This window comes from Prionailurus viverrinus, chromosome D2 (assembly GCF_022837055.1).
Source record: "Prionailurus viverrinus isolate Anna chromosome D2, UM_Priviv_1.0, whole genome shotgun sequence".
Lineage (NCBI taxonomy): Eukaryota > Metazoa > Chordata > Mammalia > Carnivora > Felidae > Prionailurus > Prionailurus viverrinus.
The window spans coordinates 23969671-23991784 of record NC_062571.1 but is presented as its reverse complement, the minus strand read 5'-3'; the positions used below and the strand labels follow the sequence as shown (position 1 = coordinate 23991784).

General features: G+C 34.5%; 1 protein-coding gene across 5 annotated transcripts in view; it reads right to left on the bottom strand.

Moving 5' to 3' along the window:
- The window catches only part of CABCOCO1 (ciliary associated calcium binding coiled-coil 1), a 119459-nt gene that overhangs the window by 71180 nt on the left and 26165 nt on the right, over positions 1 to 22114 (bottom strand). For all 5 annotated transcript variants that reach the window (XM_047826007.1, XM_047826006.1, XM_047826008.1 and 2 more), the window contains 2 exons: positions 17973 to 18117; positions 12713 to 12785 (listed from right to left, as the gene is read on the bottom strand). In XM_047826007.1, the coding sequence (XP_047681963.1) occupies positions 12713 to 12785; positions 17973 to 18117 (218 nt within the window). The remainder of the gene's footprint in view (positions 1 to 12712; positions 12786 to 17972; positions 18118 to 22114) is intronic.

Genomic DNA, 22114 nt, shown 5'->3' with positions numbered 1-22114 from the left:
CTCCCCCTCCCTTTCTCTTTTCTTCTTTTCTTCCTTTCTTTTTCTATCTTTGATTCCTTGAGAGAAGTGTCCCTCAGGCAGAGCTGTAAGGGAATAATAGGTTTGGATTGGCAGAAAAGAGGTTGGGGAGCATTTCAGGCAGTAGGAAGAGCTTACTTCAAGGCAGCAATAAGTAGGAAACCTGCAATTATGAAAAGGCCAATCAGAGAACTGGTCACAGAGGAGCTGCGATTAATGCCAGTGGGCAAACTGATGAAGAGACTTGAGTGACAGGTTCAAGAGTTTAGGTGCCATGTGATCTGTGATGGAAACCATCTTTAAATTATGCTCTGCCATTTATCAATTATTTTACTGGAGACAGATCCCTGAATTTCTCTTAAAAGATTTATATTTAGGGAGGGATGATTATTTTTCTGTGCTTTGGAGAAAAAGGACTAGAGTGAAGTTTGATAAATTGTATACCCAAGCATCAACCATTTTCTTTAAATGATAGATTCTAAAGTCAGTCACACATGCCAGGTAGAGCAGATAGAGTTATTTTAACACAACGATTTCTGATTGATTTTCTTTAGCAACACCCAATGTGAGTAGGTCAAACTACAAATTATGTCCTGTATGATTTTCCCTTCCAGCAGTTTGCTAATAGGATCATCCAACAAGAAAAAAAAAGCCTTTCTCAAGATTAAAAATATCATCTGGATAAATTTAGATTATTTTGATAGGTACATCTCAAGGGTAAACTGAATAGAAAAAAGATATCTTTATACCTATGCTTCAGCTGCCTTTCTCCTTTTCAAAATATGATCAGACATGCAATGTTGTTTTTGCTGCCTTTTTTTCCCTTAAAGAGGTAAGTGTTTACATAAGTCTCATATTTTGTTTATTCAGGACACCGTAACTTTGGAGTTTAAAAAAATAAAATTTATGTTCCTATCTGGTTATTGCCACCACTCCCCACACAAAACTAACAGTTTTTAAGTATAGTGTCATTAACACCCATAATCTGTGTGGGTTTTGAAATAAGGAAGAAAAAAGTGTTTTCTTTGTTTTTCTTTAGGAATAAGTGCTCAGAACATGAAATTATATACAACTGACATTCACTGATTTTAGGGAGGTCTGAATTTTCTACAGCTGCTGACGTTAAGTTGTATTATTTTGGGTTATGAAACGCTGCCGAAACATGGCTCCAGGCAAGGTAACCACTTAGGTATATTTATCATTCTCTTTAAATATCTTTCTAAGTATACCATATTTATAATACTATGATTCTGCTGGAGTACCCCTTGTGCAAACAGGGCCTCCACCAGCAGCTGCACTGTCGGCACAATGCACAACCCCACTGATTACACAGACTAGAGTGTGACTGGTGCCTCCTGGAGTAGTGCAAAGGGGCTTGTGTGAAGATGTCTGCATGATAAAGCAAAATCCTGAAACATATTAAGTATGCTGGCTTAAACGGCAAAAAAATCAAACTATATCTCTCTATTATATTTTGTAAATTAGGGAACTATCAAAGCAGTCTTATGAGGTTTTTATATTCAAACACAAATATGTTCGTGTGGGGGATATATGTATATATATATATATATATATATATATATATATATAACCTTTGAAAGTACAAATGATCCAAGATTTGATGTGTTGTCACTTTGGTAAAATTAAAATGAATAAATATTTTTAAAATGTACTATGTATACATAATTCATGATATCAATTTTATTTTCTTAGGAAAAATTTGGGATGCTATAGCACAACGCCAGATTTTTACTCTATAAATGACTTTTCAGCTAAACCTAGTTTATACTTAAAATGTGGCAGCAACACACTTGCAAAGTATTTAATTTTATGGATTGAGAGTTCACCTATTTTTTTCTATTCAGTCTTTTAGTTTGTCAACACCCAGATGATCTCTCTCTGTCAATTTATTAGTATGGGAACATGTTTATATACGCCTGCACTTAATTTACAAAATGTGCCCAATACTTCTTGGGAATGTTCTAGGGAGCTCTACCTCCTTATTAGTATTTGGTGCTGTCAGTGCTCCAGCTGGCCATTCTAATAGGTGTGTAGTGCTATCCTATTGTTTTAATTTGCATTTCCCTGATGAAATATGATGTGGAACATCTTTTCATATGCTTATTTGCCATCTGTATATCTTCTTGGTAGTGGTGTGTGTTAAGGTGTTTGGACCATTTTATAATCAGACTGTTGTCTTACTGTTGAGTTCTAAGAGTTCTTTGTATATTCTGGATCAAGTGTATTTCTTGCAAATATTTACTCCCAGCCTGTGGCTTATCTTTACATTCTCATGATATTGACTTTCCCAGAACAGAAATTTTTGATTTTAATGAGGTCCAGCTAATCAACTGTTTCTTTCATGAACTGTGCCTTAATGTTGTATCTTAAAGTCATTGCCATACCCAAGATCATCTAGGTTTTTCCCTGTCATGATCTAGGAGTTTTATAGTTTTGTGTTTTACATTTAGATCTATGGTCCACTTCAAGCTAATTTTTTATGCAGTGTAAGTTTTGTGTCTAGATTCGTTTCTTGTTCCAGCACCATTTGTTAAAAATGCTACTTTGTTCCATTGCATTACTTTTCTCCTTTGTCAAAGATCAATTGAGTATATTTAAAAGGGTCTATTTCTGGATTCTCTATTCTGTTCTATTAATCTATTTGCCCATTCTTTACCATTGTCACACTGTCTTGATTACTTTAGCTTTATAGTAAGTCTTGAAGTTGGATAGTGTCAGTTCTCCAACTTTCTTCTTCTTCTTCAACATTGTATTGGCTATTCTGAGCCTTTTGCATCTCCATATAAACTTTAAAATGAGTTGTTTGATATTCATAAAATAACTTTTTGAGACTTTTATTGTGATTGCATTTAATCTATACATCAAATTGGGAAGGACAGGCATCATAACAGTAATGAGTCTTCCTATCCATGATCATAGACCATCCTTCTCCATTTATTTAGTTCTTTATTTCATTTATCAGAGTTTTGCAGTTCCACTCATATAGACCTTGTACTTATTTTTTCTAAATTTATACCTAAGTATTTTATTTTTTTGGACAAATGGTAAAGTGGCAAAAATAACTACTGAAGATAGGCCTTTAGTAATGTGGTGGTGAGGTATGAGGTTAGAGAACATGTTCTATGGTTCTATGATTACATCGAACATGTTCTATAGTTCTATGATTACATCTCAGTCTTTTAGGAAGCCTGTGCCTCTGGACTGCAAATTTCACAAGAGTTTTTGCCTTTTTCTCCCTCTTTAGATGGGACAGGATGGCTAGAGTGGGTTGAAGTTGGGTGTTTGCATTTGCCCGGGTTGGTCAGACTATGATAACACCTCAGCAGGTTAGACTCTGGTTAACCCCATTCCCTTAAGTACAGGACTTGTTAAGAATAAATAAGTGATCTGGCATATTTTGATATGGTTCTTTTTCCTCTCACCCTGCCAGAAGCACAATGGGAAGGATTAATATTTACTATGGACTTCTGATCAGGCTCTGTGAGGTAAATCTCACAATAGAGTGGGGCCCCTCAGGACTGGGTCCATTTGGAGTTTTTAACTCTCAGAGTTATTGGCACTGAGCCTCCACTGAGTAGTTCATCAGTTATAGTTCAGGTTTTCCTAACTTGGCACTGGGTCATAAGTCTGTTACCACTCATAAGTCTGTTACAATAAGCCACAATGGTCTGTATTTGCCTATCTCTCTAATCTTGGGGGTAACCATTTGCTCTGTGTCCTTCCCTCTCATATGGATCCAAGAGTTGTTGACTTTCAGTCTGTTCAGTTTTTTACTTGTCATTAGGATAGAGTGGAGAATTCAAACTCCTTACATGCAGATGTGGAAACCAGTACTCCCGCCTATGGTTTTTAGAAATTTTACTATGGAATGTTTAGATGTGGACATTTGTATTTGGAGTTCACAGTGAATCAAATCTAAAGTGGTTTAAAGTTTGTTATTTCCAGAAAATGAACTCTTTGAATGTTGTGTCTATCTCCTCATTCTGGAATTGACTTGTTTATCTCTATGTCAGACCTTTTTCACTCTATCAATATTCTTCTACACCTTTTACTGTGTTTATCATGATAGCTTTTGCATACCCATGCTTCATCTTAGTATTTTATTTTGACTTATCTTCCAATTTACCAATTTTCTCTTCATTCATGACTAACCTGTTGTTAAACACATCTATTTGGTTATTAATTTCAATTATTATATCTTCTAATTCCAGAATTTCCATTTAGTTTTTTTAAAAAAATTTTTTTTAACTTGTATTTATTATTGAGAGACAGAGAGAGACAGAGCATGAGCATGAGGGGCAGACAGGGACACAAAGAATCCGAAGCAGGCTCCAGGCTCTGAGCTGTCAGCACAGAGCCCAGTGGGGGGGGGGGGGGGCGGGGAGGGGGGTGTCAGGCTCGAACTCACAAACCTGATCATGACTTGAGCGGAAATCGGATGCTTAACTGACTGAGCCACCCAGGTGCCCCCATTTAGTATTCTTAATATTTTCTAATATTCTGCTGAAATTCACTGTCTTGTATTTTATTTTCCAGAATATTTCTTATTTCTTAAGCGTAATTATTTTACAGTATATGGCTAATAACTCCATTATCTGAAACACTTATGGGTCTGTTTCTATTTCTGTGTGCCTCATACTTTTACTGAGTGATAGACACTGGTTACAAAAACAGTTGGTATTATTTGAAGTGTAGCATGAGTTTGTTTTACTTACAGACGAGGTTAACAGCACTATACATGGATAATCTTAAATTTACCAAAAACTGAGATAACTTGAAGCTGAGGTTCAGTTTATGTGAAGGCTGATTTTTTAAAGTATGGTCCTTTGGAGTCCCAACATGCAACTTGTGGGATTTGCTATATTTCCCTTCTCCTCCAGTTTTTGTTCTCACACCAAACCATTTCTGGCTCACTTGTTGAGCTCCAATTGTTTTGAGTTTTGGTAGCTCCAATACCTTCAAACATTTTAAGTCTTAAAAAAAACTTGTCCAGCTTTTCTAGTTGTTCTCAGTGGAAGTATTGGGGCAAATTATAATTTGTCATTATAGGATATGTCTACTGTTATAGGAAATAGATTTGTTAATAGGTTAGACTCATTTTCCAGTTTGGGGTGAGGTAGAAATCTAGCTTTTTAAATGAAACACATAGCCAATTATCCCGACTGGTTTTAAATGCCACCTTTCTAAATACTTGTATATGTTGTATACTAGAAATACACATATGCATGGGTTTAACGATAAATTTCACATTGAAGGAAAACTAAACTATCATATATAAACTATATAATCAACCAAATGCTAATGGTGATGATGATGATAATGAAGGAGGAGGTGAAGGATGGGGAGGAGGAGAAGAAAAAGGAGGAAGAAAGGACAAGAAGGAGAAGGAGGAAAAGGAGAAGGCATTGCCATATCATATTCTAAAACAGTCTATAAAGTTATGGTAGTTAAAATAATATGGTATTAAGACAGGGACTGGCAAACAGAACGATGAGAACACTGGTCAAAGATGAGACAACTTGAGGATTAATAAGAATAGTAATTAAAATGGATCAAAATGCAAATAAAAATGTGTGCTATTAAGTCAAAGTCTATATTAGTTTCCTATTCCTGCTATAGCAAATTACCACAAACTTGATGGCTTAAAACAATGCAGATTTATTTATTTTACAGTTATGGATATGAGAAGTTCTCAACTTAGCATATTGACAGGGCTGCATTCATTCTAGAGGCTCTAGAGGAGAATGTTTCCTTGCCTTATCCATCCCCTAGAGGCCACCTTAATTCCTTGGTTCCTGGTCTTTTCTTCCATTTTTAAGGCCATCAGTAGCACCTTTAAACTTCTCTCCTTTGTCTCTGACTCTGACTTCCCTTTTTCCCTTTCTCTCTTATAAGAAAGTTTATGATTACACTGAGCCCACTTAGATAATCCAGGATAATCTCCCCCTCTCAAATCCTTTAATTTAGTCAATCTGCAATGTCCCTTTTGCCATGTAAGGTTATAAATTCAGAGGTCCTGAATTTATTGAATTAGCATGCAAGCATCTTGAGGTAGTGGGGGCATCAGTCAGTCTACCACAAGTACTTTTGGAGGATATTAAAAATCCAATTTATTATTCTGAAAACTATTAAAGAAAGGAGAAGAATCTAGCACTCATCCTGTCTTTTCTATATGAACTGTATCTCAGTTGAATCAAATAATTGAAGAGTGGAAGTTTCTATTCATGGAAATATCCAGCCCATAAATGAAAAAAAGCATGATGACATAGAATATCACCATTTTTTAACCCTTAATGAAATAATAGATCTAGGTAATAATGGTCAGTGGTTGCTAACATCACAAAAAAAGAGAAAACCAGACATTATTTGCTTCCTAATATAAATATACAAAACCACCTATAAATTCTTCTTGCTAAACATCTGAACTGAAGTCTAGCCAGTCTTCTGACATTTAACTACCCATTTGCTAGAAACATGGAAGGTAGAGAAATGTTAAGAATACCACAGGAATGCAATTGTGAAAGTAGCTGTGGAAAATTCTATAGGATAGAAGATGTGGATACTTCAACAAACAAATTACAAAGAAATTAAAAAATGCAAATAGTGAGCCTATAAACTTAAAATGACTTAAGAATCTAATTGCAACATAGGTATTTTATTTGGGTGCTATTTCAAACAAACAAACATACAAACAAACAAAGTGATACATAAATAAAACACAAATACACACCAGTTATAAGATAATCAGGGGCTTTTGAACACTGGCTGCACAACTGATGATATTGAAGAGTTACTTTAAATTCATTATATTTTAGAGTCACATATTAAAATACTTAACTATTATGGGCATAAGCTCACGTATGAGAGTTAATATCTAATTCCTTCTATTTTATATATGATTGAAATGTTCCACAACAAAAAAAAATTTTAAGAATTACTTGGTAAAGAGCCACCATAATCATAGCACTATGACTGTGATTACTCTGAGTTTATAGGTTAATTTGAAATGACATGATATCTTCATAAAACTGAGTCTTCTAAACTGGAAACATGTTTTACGTTCCATTTACTCAGAATGAAAAAAAAAACTATCTTTACTAAAACTACTCAATTTTTTTTGTATAATTCTTTAACATTTTTGTTAGGTTCATTTATAAAAATGTTATGGTTTTTATTTTTATCAATGTGATCCTTTTCTATTGGGTTATTATTAATATAATATGAAAATATTTTCTTAATGATGGTTTTATATCATACCATCTGCAAACAATGAAAGCTTTGTGTCTTGTTGTCAATACTTATCTTTTCTTCTATTTCTGACTTCTTTTTTGTTTTACTACATTGGCTAGGAACTAAAAAGCAATGTTGGTAATAATAATTAGCCTTGTCTTGTTCCTGTTGGGCATTTTAACGTTTTCATTAAGATATTTGTAGAGAGTTTTTTGTGTTGGTATATTCTGAGTTAAGAGTGTAATTATTTTTTTTTCAAAGAGTGTAATTCTATATTACTGATTAATAGAAGTCTAGTTAAAGTGAAAAATGAGTGTCTAATTTTCTCAAATACTTTACCATATCTATGGAGATGGTCACTTGGTTTTTCTTCCCTTAATCTGATAATGTACAGAATTACATTAACAGATATCTCAGTGTTAAATAATCCTTAAATATGTGGAATATATCCTATTTGAAGACCCAATCCTCTGCTATATTTCACTTCCTAATATTTTATTTAAGATTGTTGCATCTATTTTCATACCTGAGATTGCCCATAACTTTTATTCTTTTTTACTTTTGGTTATAATTCATTACCAATTCATGGAATAAGTTGAAACATTCTCAGAATTATACTAACTTCAAAGAATGAGTTGAAAGTTCTCCATCTCCTTCTATCCTCTATCACAATTTACATAAAAGGGAATGATCTACTTTAGAAATTTTGGTGAAACTAGCCTGTAAAATTGTCTAGGTCTGATGCCACTTTTACATTTGGATTTTTCAATATGTTACATAATTATCATTCTACTAAGATCATCAATATTCTTTTAAGTAAATATTGGTATAGTTCCGAGTATTGTTTTTTTGTAGATTTTCAAACCTATCAACATGAAATTGTACCTGATATCTTAATAAGAGTTTTCAAATCTTATTTTAAATCTCAAAGATCTCTATTAGTTAATTTTTCAAGAATACAGCAACCTTTAAAACTCTCTTAAGACTATTAATCGGACTTCAAGTCTTCTACCACTTGCTCTATCAACTCTGTTCCTTAGCTATTCTTTGATTTGTTCATAGAGTTTCATGTCTATCTATGATTTTGCTTTCCTCAACTGCTTGGTGATTTGGGGCTGCCATTTAAAATCTTTACATTAGATAATCCTTGTTCACTTGCCTGGCGATGTTTGTGTGCCATAGCTTGCCACTAGAGACTGTAGGAGAGGGGCAAATAAGAATGGTAGCTAGATGCACCAATAAGTTATATTTAGGGTATATTCATGATCTCTCCTGGAAACCTCAGAACTGCTCTCCTCTTCGGTGGCAATGTCCACAGTGGTTTCTTCAGTTTTGGGGAAAATGCTATGGAGTCCCTGTGCTCTGCACAGGCAGCAGAAGTGAAGGAGCTGAATGGCGCAGTTGCTCTGAAAGCAGTTCCCTACATGCTTTTGGCTTTTTTCCCACTAAAGCTTTTCCTATTTCTGTATCAATTGAGCATGCCTAAGGAAACTTCACTAACTCTGTAGCATCTTCTTTGTGCATACAGGGCTGTGGTTTCATCTAACCAGAAATCTATAATTTTACATGTCATAAAATCTTTTATCCATAGCATTGTGGATTTTGAAATTTTTGGCCTCGCATGGGATTTTGGATGGAAGAGTTGTACATGTCGGCTTAATTCACTCTTTTGATAAAATCACTCATCCCTCTTGCAAAGACTCTCTCTGTTTCTTTTGGGGATTTCTTTATCCTCTGTCACCCACTCAATAAGTTCTACTTTAGTCTTCGGGTAGCATTACTCCACTCCTCTGGCCACAGTAGTTAATCAAGGGTGGACACGTGGCATAAACATAGCCAATAATGTTAACACTGTGAGGAATATTTCCCCTTTTTCATAGATGTGCTAAACCAGAGCTGCTTCTATCAGGTCTCCCACCAGTTGGGAGGAAGACTGTCTGCAGTAGAGGGGAACGAGACCAAAGCAAAAAGAATCAGAGAAAAGAGATGAAAAACATCTAAGAGAGATGAAAGATTGAGATACATGCGTGTATACACATACACTCTTAACTACATTGTTTGACTACAGTTAACCTCTGTCCAGCTCACCCCTGTATTTACCAGTTAGTGATCACGTAATACACCTTTCCTTTTTTTAATTGGTTGAACTATTTTGAGTGGAATTTCTTTCACTGCACCAAAAAACTTACAGTACACTGACTATCTCATTCACAACCTTCAGATTTCCTCTTAGATTTCACTTGTTCCTAGAAACCCGTATAAGCTTAAATCTACAAGTTAGGTGTTCCTCTTTGTCTTCTATTTGTTCCCAGAGGATCATAATATTTGGGGCCCTATACTATAATGAATTATTTAATCACCTCTCTCCTCTCATTAGACAGTCAACCCCTTGAGGACAAGAATTGTTGCTTATCACTGTGGATCTCTGGAAGTTAGCACAAAACCCACAATGTCATAGGAACTGGGTCACATGTTGAATGAATAAATAAATAACTTATAGTTGTATCATTTAGTAGATGCCTTGTGCTAAATACCTGAGTAGAACCATGACTTTGGGTATCTGCTATGAGTTTTTGATCATCACCATTGCTAATACCTGAAAGTATTCTTTTTGTGTGCAATTATTAAATGTTATTTGTGGTTTTCAGGTAACAAAAGAAAGAACATAGCAGTTTCCAGATTTCTCTCTGGATGGGGCCTTAGGCCAAGGAAGGATATAGATCATATCCCCTAAGGAGAGTCTGTTTCCCTTACAATTCTTATGTCAGAGGATCTGTGAGCTAATTGCATTGTCAAAACAAGTCTTGGTGAGCTGGCTTAAATGACTGAAAGGTAGTCCTCATCTCTTTAAAGTGAGTGAAACTCATACACTTCATCCTTTCAGGTGGCTACAGCCACAGGTATTTGCTGCCTCCATTCTGTCATTATCCTGGTTTGTTCTGGTTGCTTACTACCTTTTCAACGTATATGATCTGTGAACCACTGAATGAACTACAAAACATGTCATTTATAGAACTCTATCTATCAGAAATATTCCTACATTATGCAGCATCTCATGTCAAGAATAATAATTTACTGAAAATGTGCCTCTATGATCTAAGCACAACATGAAATTTTTTGAAAAAGGTGAGTAGAGATTAGCCAGAAACAATTGCTAAATGCAAACACCAATTCCTTTAAACTAAAACCCAAGAAAAGTATGAGTATGACTTATTTATGTCCTATTAACAACTAAAATTAATATTTAACAATTATTCATAGAGGGGATTTATATATTTTGTTATAATTGCCTATCCACAATTAAGAGAGAAACTAAATTTTGTCAGTGTTCTTTAACTTGAACACCAGCCTGAGAGTTAAGCTTGGAACATTTATGCATTTGTTGTGTGGACCTTGTTTGCTCTCAGAGCACTGAGGTCAGCATGAATAATCACATTAACAGGGCAAGCCTCTGCATCCTGTATGAAAGGTTGTTAATTAAAAAACAGATATTAGCACCAAGGGTTATCAGACACTTCAACAATGTCATTAAATATTATAGTATAATACCTGCTTTGGTTAATCCTTTAAAATTCCAAGAGTGGCCTAATTCCTGAAGACCCAAAATCCCTTCATTAAAGATTATTTTTTATAACTCTGGTCAGCTTGGAGAAAATGTAAATGACAAAGGAAAATAAAAGCACCAATCCCAGTCTACTTTCTCCATTTTATCTTTCCATAAGCATAAATGTCACCTAAATATATCCTTACAACAAAGAAGAAAGGCACGATTGTGCAACTAACAAAGAGAAAAGGGAATTCAAATTCCTTTATGAAACTTTTTCTTGATGATTCTAAGTATCTGCTTATGCTACTGGCAAAGCCATTATCATTTTCCCAAAGTTTTGCTGAATAAATTATATAGCATTGTATTCTAAACTGATAATTTTTGCACCTGTTGCACTATATGATGTAATTCTCTCATGGAAATGTTGTCAGTGAAACTTTGTCAAGTGACACCTAATTTAAGCTCGTATGAGGAGACCACAAAGAAGAAATTTTAGAGAAGTCAAAGGCACAAAGGGCTCCTTGTTTTCCTTCAATTAACTTAAAAGGCCCACATGAGAACAAGTACCCAAATGGAAGATGAGTAACAGTGACTGAGGTGTTTATGAAGTAGGCATTTTATTAAATCCAGAACAACAGCACCCTGGCAGATATAATAGTTGGCACATTCCACCTGGTGCTTAGTATCAAGAAATTAAAAAGATAACATAAATATCCCTTTATTCACCATTTATGTGATTTAATTTTTTTAATACTTATTATTTTTTAAGAGAAAGAGAGAGGGAGGCAGAGCGTGAGTGGGGGAGGGACAGGGAGAGAGGGACACACAGAATCCAAAGCAGGCTCCAGGCTCTGAGCTGTCAGCACTGAGTCCAAGGCGGGGCTCGAACCCATGGACCGCGAGATCATGACCTGAGCCCAAATCCAACGCCCAACCTACTGAGCCACCCAGGAACCCCTATTCATTATTTATTTGTGACCATGGCCACTCCTATGTCTGATACTTCTAGGCAACATAGACTTCTCAAGTAGTTGGGAACCTAAGGAGCACTTTTTATGGCATCTTTAGCCTCCTTAAAGATGTTTTCTTACCTCGGATTAATTTGTAGCAATTATGAACATGTGATTATACATAAAGCTGTTCCAAAATATCTTAAGGTAGACCATTTATTGTAGAAATGCTATTGTATTCAATGTCACTGAATCACTTATGTAGTATTAATTGAGGGGCCACTATGGTTCATTCTACACTATGCTTTGGTAGAAAGGCATCACCTCATCCTTGCCTTCAAGGAAATTACAGTTTGGTTGTGCTGACTATATCAATCCACAAAAAATAATTAGAAAACCATATAGCACAGTGCATATTTATGTGCTTATACGTGTAAAAAGAGTAGCCAATATTCAGCAGAAAGAGATCAACCAGAATAAAATAATAGAATGTGATTAAAGAGTTTGTCTAAACCTTTCCTTTGAGATGTGATGCAATTAAGGAAGGTTTGCTTCATTGAGGAAGTGGGATTTGAATTAGACCTTAAAAATGATTAGATTGAAAAAATGCGATATTAGAAGAGATTTAACTGAATTAATTTATCTCACTTTTCCCAATTTTCTTTGTATGAAGACATACATAACCCGTTCAGCTTTTCTTTGTCAAATAATCCATAAATACATAAAGTATATGTGATTAACAATGCCTTTAATGCGAAAAGACAGCTTATTTTCTTAATCCAATGCTCGCTTTATGTAATTATTCTTTTTGCAAACTACTAGTTGGTTATATTAACACTCGAGTAATCTTGACAAGAAGTTGCTTTAAGCAGTTAAAGATCCAGATGCCGATCAGCATGCATTAAGTGATTCAGCTTAATTGGTTCCATCTAGATAAATTACTTACCTCAGTTCCTATCACAATTTCTTCCCTGGTAGAGTAGAATAGAAACTCATATAGCTTGTAGTGTTGAAATAAGCTGAAATACAAAATAAATGTGCAACTCTGATAAATTTATTTTAGTAAAGAAAGCAAATATGTAAGAGTATTTATGAAAGGGAAATTGTTCATATTGAGCAAGACATTAAATACTAACATGGAGTGAGCTACCTGTTTTACTCCAAATGAATTGTCCAGAAATGGTAAAAAACTAAAGATTTACTTTTTTGAGACGTTGACAGTATAACACAGTACCGAATATAAGATCAGTCAATTAATCTGTGATGAATGGATAGGTTTGGGATAAGGGAGCAATTAAATTGCATCTGGGCTTTTCTTGGTTGGCAATCAAATAATGCAGTGTCCCTAAATAACACCAAACTGCACATTATTTTTCATGTTTTGCTTTAAACTGGAGTCAGTTTCCTCTGGAATGAATGGACTGAAATCTATAATCTACATCTGTATTATTTACTTCTCACATTCTCAAACTGATTCAAGATTAAATTAATCTCTGATAACACCTGAAAATGATGCAGCATGTACTGAAATCCATTTAGGAGTTGTCTGATTTTCCTGTAGAATATTTGTTCACACGTCAAAGAGAGGAATTAATATAAGACAGGTAATTTCTTCAATTTTTACCCTAAAGAGCAGGTGGTCAGTGTCTAAAGACCATGAAGAGCTAAAGAATAGGAGCCTCTTAAAACAAGTATTTCTGGTAAGTTTAAAGATCTCAGCAATGTGTTATTGAGAGTTAAAAATTTACTGAAGGGCTGATTTCTAATATCCTGTTTGTGATAATATTTGAATTTTTCTAATTCTTTTCCTGCTGGTTGGGAAAATTAATAGACTCATAATACAGCAAAATGCCCAAGAACAAAAAAATTGTCTTACTGGTTTCTCTTTCACTCTGGTGCCTTTTGCTATTCAAGAAAATTGATTTTAATATAACTTAGAAATTAACATTTGCAAAATGTAGCTACAGAGCATGTATAATAATGGCTTCTCCTGAATGCTGTAATGGATCAAAGTTTCAATTCATTTGAAATCAATGAAGAAATCCTCAGGCAGCTGGGTCTCTCTGAGTTATATCAGCAGTTGATTTCACTACTAACACAATCCATTAAAAAGTGATGGGTATGCAGACTCAGTCATGGTATTATTATTCTTTTTTTTTTGAGGCGGGGTAGGGGGACCTCGTACATTCAAATTATTCCTCAACACTCAGAAAACTAACTTAGCTTTTGACATTACTTTGATTTGTTGGCTAGAAAATACATCAAGATTAGTGAAGTTTGATGATTCAATGAAGCAAAATAAATTCAAATTCTCCTTTCCTTACATTGCTTACCTAGAGAAAGCTTTAAGGTTAAAAATATTACACTGGCAATAACTGATTGAGTAGAAAAAATAAAGACTGTAGAGTATTTGGAAACAACTTGGCTTCTTCTGTGTGAATTAGTGTAAAATTTTTCTTCCATCTTATGTTACACAAAGAAGTTAATTCATAAATCTTCCTTCCTGCAATTTTATAATCTTTCAGCCTCACTCTCCTCATTGCATATAGGAATTAGATTGTCTCATGCTAAAGGGGAAATTCACTTCTCACAATGAAAATAAAATGCATGACTTGGATGCAGTGGTCAAAGAAGCGAGCTGGGGCAAGACCAGGACTAGGGTAAGATAGATGAGAGGAGGAAGGCACCTAACGAGGCACTTTTCAGGGGTGGGTCAAGTTGCCTCCATTACTTCGCTCTGGTCCCCATCTTGGTTGGGGTCTGTAACTTTACCAGGGAACTATTAGGTAACTTCTTCTGGGAGTGAAGTGACACCTCTGTTATGGGAATACATTTCCTCCCTCTTCCTTTGGAAGGAAGACTTCCAGCTGACTCAAGCCCCTAGACTATTTTGTCAAATACCTTGTCATAGTTCTAAATAAAAGGGAGAAGCCTAAGAAATAAAATGGGTCAAGACATCTGGGCTCACTGCCAGGAAGTATACCCTGTTGTGCACAGAGGGGCAGTGTTGATTTTCTTATATTGAGTAAATGCCTATGCACATTACCTTCACCTAATTTCCAAGGAATAGGTAGAATACACAATGACACAAGTGTAGTGGGACCAGATATATCTAAGTGATGTCTTATATTAAAAAGCTGCAGTAGCATTTATATGTATATGTATATGCATATGCATATGTATATGTATATCATATGTATATGCATATGCATATGTATATGTATATCATATGTATATGATGGAATATACAATTTATATTCTATTAACAGTATCAAACAAAATTCCAATTTTATTGCTAGTTAAGTTTCACGTGGTATGGGTCATGTTCCAAAAACTACTCTTCCTGAATTGACGAGGGCTTACATTGGTTGAGTAAATTTAATATCAGATTAAATTGAAACATGCTTACACTATATAAAACATAATATGAGTTAGCTTCATATTTATAAAACTTCTTTGTAGTCATTAAAATGAAAAATATTATATGGTTTAATTGCCATTAAATGTATATATGTGGACCTATGAGGCATTCTAAATAGGTATTGTAGAAAAGCACATTTCTTTTTATACAACTTCAGTACCAATTCTAGATATCCTACTAACTGATATTTTATTTTCTGTAAAAGGTGCATTTAAAATGTATAAGTTCCTTGGGCAGAAGACATGAATAGACACTTTTCCAAAGAAGACACCCAGATGGCTAATAGATACAAAAAAGATGCTCAACATCACTTGTCATCAGGGAAATACAAATCAAAACCATGATGAGATACCACCTCACACCTGTCAGAATGGCTAAAATTAACAACACAAGAAACAACAGGTGTTGGCAAGGATGCAGAGAAAGGGGAACCCTCTTGTACTGTTGGTGGAAATGCAAATTGGTATAGCCACTCTGGAGGACAGTATGGAGGTTCCCCAAAAAACTAAAAATAGAACTGCTCTACAATCCAGGAGTTGCACCACTAGGCATTTACTCAAAGGATACAAAAATAATGATTTGAAGAGGTAGTGTACCCCAGTGTTTATAGCAGCTTTCACAACAAGAACCAAACTATTGAGAGAGCCCAAATGTCCATCAACTGCTGATTGGATAAAGAAGATGTATATATGTACAATGGAATATTACCCAGCCATCAAAAAGAATGAAATCTTGCCATTTGCAGTGATACAGATGGACCTAAGTGTATTATGCTAAGCAAAATAAGTCAGTCAGAGAAGACAGATACCATACGATTTCACTCGTATGTGGAATTTAAGAAACAAAACAGATGAACATATGGATAGAGGGGAAAAAGAGGAGAGAAGAAAACAAACCACAAGAAACCCTTAAACACCGAGAACAAACTGAGGGTTGATGGAGGAAAGTGGGTGGAAGATGAGCTAAATGGGTGATGGGTATTAAGGAGGGCATTTACTGGAATGAGCACTGGGTGTTGTATGTAAGTGATGAATTACTGGAATCTACTCCTGAAACCAATATTGCACTGTATGTTAACCAAAATTTGAATAAAAAATTTAAAAGTGTATAACTTATTTGAAATCACAATATGAAGATTTAATGTCATCAAAAATAGTTCTGATTTGCTTCACGTGACCAATCTCTCAAACATTTTATGGTTGTTGTTGTTGTTTTTAGAAATGAGAATAGAAATTTTTGGTAAGTAAAGTTACTCTGGTTAGCATTTAATGATGACTAACACTGACATCCCTTCCTAACTTAATTTTCTGAAATGAAATGTCAAGTAATAGACTCATGAGCATCCTTCGATTAAAGAGAAAAGAGGTGCAATCTTGCACCATCTAGAAGATGTCAGTAGGGCACCTGCATAGAGTTGTGCTGCTATGGTTAGCTATCAGTCCTGGTGCCCATCATAAACCCCCTGGGCTTAGAGCTCAGATGTAAAAATGTGTTCTTCAAAGAGAAACCTGGCAGTTTCAAATAGATAAAGAAGAGAAAGAAGGTTGCTATACAAATATGCAGAAAATTCCCCTCACCTAGGGATTACCAAACTCTGATGGGCAAAAAGACCTTGGGGAGCAAGGTTTCCAGTTCTGGATTTCCATTCCCTTCCTGCCTCCAACACAGGGACCTTGCTTTACTCTAATTGATATGAAGGGTACTGCAGCTCTTAGCGAGAGACACACATTAGGAGGTATATATTTTACATTAAGAAATCAAATTATATCCAATGCTATTATATAAAAACATTTTATATCATATTCTATTATTAATTCATGCCAGAAACCAGCATATAAACCTTATCATATTAAACACATTAATATTTAAAAAGCTTCCAGACTACAGCCAGGATCCTTGCCAAGCAAATCATGAGCATGTCTAGGACATCATGCAGCACCCTTTATTTTGGAATTTTAAAGTTTAAAATTGGAAAACACTGCAGTGTATAGTGTTGGAGGAAAAAAAGATATTCTGCAGGAGCTTTTAGTTAGGCAAAAGACAGATTTTTTTTACCAACTCTTGTTTAAATATTTGCAAACTCTCAAAATGTCCTTTGGGAAAGATGCATGCCTCTAATGCAGACCTTGTGACAGATTATATAAAAGGCCAATTTCTTAGTTCACCACTGAAGAATCACTGTAATAAAAATATTTCCCCTCAATTCACCATAATTTCCTAAGCACAGAGAAAAACTTAATGAGTTTAATTGGTTAATACTACAAAGTATTTCAGGGCACACAATAAATTTGAGGAAGCATGGATATATACCTCTCTAACTTCTAGCACAAAGAATTTCAAATAAATGTTTAAATGGAAATTAATGTTGTTCTAAAATGTAAAATTTTGATGTCAAGGCCCACTACCTAAAATATAAAGTCCATTGTAATCAAGTTAGATTAATGTGAAAGAATAAATTTATTAATAAAATGTTATTAATTAGAGATTAAGAGAAAAAATAAATTTTTGTATCATTTATTATAATTCTACATGAAAAAAAATAATTCTACATGAACTTATACTTTTTAAACACAAACCTTTTTTTAAGAATGCAAGATTAGCCAAAAATTCAATGTTTTGAATTTTATTTATTGGATTAAAGATTTTAATATTATCTCATTATTGGCTGGGCTTATTATAGCATAAATACTGTGAATGTCTAAAAATTGAATTGGTTTCTATTTAGTAGACATTTTATAAAATAAAATGAAATGAAAAATAAATGCTACTGAAAGAAAATCCATACCTGATTTTTAAGTAATCGATGATAGCATTGGCTTGTTTTATATTAAAAAAACTCCATTCTTCATTTTTCTGTGAATGGGGTGGTCCTATTTCAGCCATAACTTCTCCAAGCCATTTTATGCTGTCTTCTAAGGACATATGCAGTGCTGAAATAAAACCCAGAGACTCTTAAGCATTATTTTGATAGATGTTTTGGGAACAAAATAATTCAAAATAATTCAAGATGTCCTTAACGTCCAAATATTTACTTTTCCAATATTGGTAAGGCCAATGCTAATAGCAATGTTGTTTTTTAATGATATGTTAGTAATTACATTTTTGTAAAAGAACAGCAACTGACACATCCAACAATAATAAATTACTGTCATGCTACACAATTGTCTAAAGATTTTGTTTCCATTTTAAGATGCACAAATAATTTAAAATCTACCTAAAGATAACTTTAAAATGGAAAATATACTTTTTAAATGATCTTAGAATAAAGGAAAATATGGAAATGACACAATGGTGGTTTGAATTAGCTGCTAAGGAACACCTACGTGGTGGATTCAGTTACTGTAGACAGGAGAGCTGAACTCAGAGCTGAAAATGTAGATTAACAGAGTCAACCAACACTTGGCTTTGGCTGATTGTTACCACGTGGCGATTTGGGACTGAAGATTTTCATTAGATGCCAGAAATATGTATTTTTACGGAAAACATCAAGATATTTTTTTTTTCTCCAAGATACAGACTTATAACTTATGTAAGCTGTTTCTCAAATGCATGGTGGTGGTGAGAGCCAGATGACAGCACAGAGCGAGGCTGACACCACTTTGCCACCATCACCAAAAATAAACAAGTCAATGGTTATGGTCTATTCTCCTGCAACTAAAAACAAACAAGAAAGGAATAGTATCTTTTATGGCATGTGTCAAGTTGAAAAAGAAGTAGATAAATGTCAAAAGCCTTAGGCTCAACATTTACAGTGTCTATAACACAAATATGAACTTCCATCTTCGTTTCCTATTTAATTATGCTCATTTTTATTTGTGGCAGGCAAAATATTATTTCCATCACTCACTCACACACACACACACACACACACACACACACACACACTGACAAGTGATGAGTGTATGGACATGAGACTGAAGAGACTGAGGTGGAGAGTTGAAAATCTCTGGCAAAGATGAGATTGGAGCAGCTGCTTGGGTTGGGGGAGGTGTTAGCTGGGGGTCTGGATGAAGGCTCTGGGGAGCACTGTGCTGCTCAATGTGAGCCCCACCCTCCCGGATCCAACCTCTATCTCTCTTAGGAAACCAGCAGTAAACTTTCTACTTCTTGCTAATGGAGTGCATCTTTCAGGGAGGTCGGAGTGGGTAATGCAGAGGATTTATGAGAACATAAGCAGATTGTTGGATCCAGCCACTTCTGGTAACACAGCTACTCTTTCACTCTGGGATGTGTTATGCCCTCAAATTACTGATCAAATAACAGTAAAATGATTAAAAATCTTAGGAAGACATGATGAACACTAACTTGAAATTTGTTTAGTCTAGATTCTTTTCTACCTGTGGGAATGAGAATGAAGCAAAAAACTGTGTAACAATTAAAATCTGGTTTGATGAATGACAATTGGTCCATTTCTCATAGCGCCCCTTCAGATTTTCTTTTATATATGTTAGACACACAAGTTATTGCTGGGCTTTACTGTATCATTCTAAGGGAAGCTCAGTTATTATTGTACATTTCTTTTCCTATGATAAACTTGAAACTGTTTGGGGATAACTTCAGAAATGAAAAATTTGTTGGATAAAAGCAATTAAAAAATGAATGGATTAAAAATCTGAATCATTTAATTACTAAAATGGTATTAATTAGAGATGCTGGAGGAAAAAGTAATTCTTAGATGATTATAATTCTAGATGTAATTACGTGTATCAAGCACAAAAATACATTTATATGACTATTTTCTTATGTTGAAATATAATTGACACTTTAAAACTGTTTTCTATGTCTAATGTCTTTCTATAGATAATGGCTTTAAAAATTAGGAAAGTTATCACTTCACTTATCTAACTGAAATATTTGCTTTTAAAAATCATATTTAGTGATATGATTAAAATATGAAAGATTAAACCATTTAAATAGTAAGGGCTATTAGAAATCAAAGTTATTCTTTGAAAATTTAGGATAATGAACAAACATGCTAGAATAATTAGTTGGAAGACGTAAGATGGTACCTTATAACTGCCACTTACTAGCTAGGTGATCTAAGTTTCATTTCCTAAATCTGTAAACGAACATAAGACTAACTTTCAAAATGATGGTGCTGTTGTGAGGCTCAAATAAGGCATGCATGTTAAACTCTTGGTAAACTGAAATATGTACACTACTATATTACATGTATATAGAGCTTTCTAGAGTCAGCTCAAAGCTGGCACATTTGATGTAGCAGTAGGAAGGATGAATTCTCAGTCACTGGGGTTGATGCTTGTGACCTTAAGGAGTTATTTAATCTTTCTAAATCTCATTTATTTTTCTCATTTTTAAAATGGGGAGAATAATAGAACTATTTCAAGGTTGTGTGTGAATTAATTAGACAGTATTTGGAAAGCAAATGCACTGACTGGCACAAGATAATCCTACACAAATGTTACCTATTATTATCATTCCTATTTAGGGGGAAATAATTAAACTTCGTGGAACAAAAAAAGTATTCTGTGGCTATTTGCTAATATTCATGTTATATAGAGGAGAATCAATCTAGGCCCATCAACCTGGACAGGGGTCAAATATCCAGTCTAATACTCAACAGCTTGTCCTTGGTCAGACCCTGGAAAAACTAGAGCCCAAAATGAATATTGTTAAGACAATCCTATGTTGCATTATCTTTTAGTTTTGATCCAATGTGATTCCAGGTGAGTTGTCTGCAGAATGCCTTGTGGATAATGCAGCACAAACTTGAGACAAGGAACAGATCAGAAACTGAGTCAGTAGAAAATGCAGTTCCTACGCTAGAATTTTATTAACGGTCAACCACGCTGCAGTCAACAGCCTAGACATGTTCTACGGTGCTTTTTCTGTTAAGATGTTGCTGGATGCAAATGTTCACTGTGTGCTCAGGACTCTACCTCCTCTGAGTCCAAGTATAAACAGACTACCTCTTTCTTTGACACACTTACCTATGATTATATTCTTTCATGATGATAACTATAACCTTCTTATGTTTAAAGGTTTGAGGGAATTTTTTTTTCCTGCCCAAAGGGAAAACTAGATCCCTTGCTTTTTTTCTGGTTAGATTTTACATATGTACTTTCACGCTCTCCTAGTTTATGAGTAGTTGCATGGGTCCTGCTCAAGTTTTTAAAACTCATTTTTGAACTGATATCAACAATATAAAATTTCACATAAAAGAAATATTTTTGAGTCATTTGTAAGTTACAGAAAAAAATAAAATGGAAATATCTTGTCAAATTTGGAATGTGAAGATTCATGAAAATGTTTTACTTTCCTTTATTCTGTTTCTAGATTGTGAACATTAAGCTAAGAGGTTGCAAACCATAGGACTGTTCACGTCATATATTCTTTTTTTTTTTTACCATAAGTCTGTCTGACTTATTTCAATTTTTGCATAGGTGATATATTCACATGGTTCAAAAAACATAGGTGAATGTATATTGTGAAAAGGCTTCCTCACCTTTGTTGCCCACACGTCCACTACCCACATCCTTCCCTACAGAAAAAATTCCCCAGTGCTATTGAGAAATAATTGACATATATCACTGTGTAAGTTTAGGGCACACAGCAAGATGGTTTGATTTATTGTCCAGTGGTTACTGCAGTAGATTTAGGTAACATCCATCTTCTCATATAGACACAATAGAGAGAAAAGAAGACAAAGGAAAAAAATTCTTGTGATGAGAACTCTTAGGATTTACTCTCTTAACAACTTTCTTGTATATCACACCTGGTAACTGTCATCAGCATGTTGTTCATTACATCCCTAGTACTTATTTATCTTGTATGTGGAAGTCTGTAGCTTGACCACCTTCCACATTCTGGTATCCACAATTTTTATGGGTTTGGTGTTTTGTTTCTTTGTTTTTGTTTTAAATTCCACATGTAAGTGCAATTGTACGGTATTAGTCTTTGTCTGAT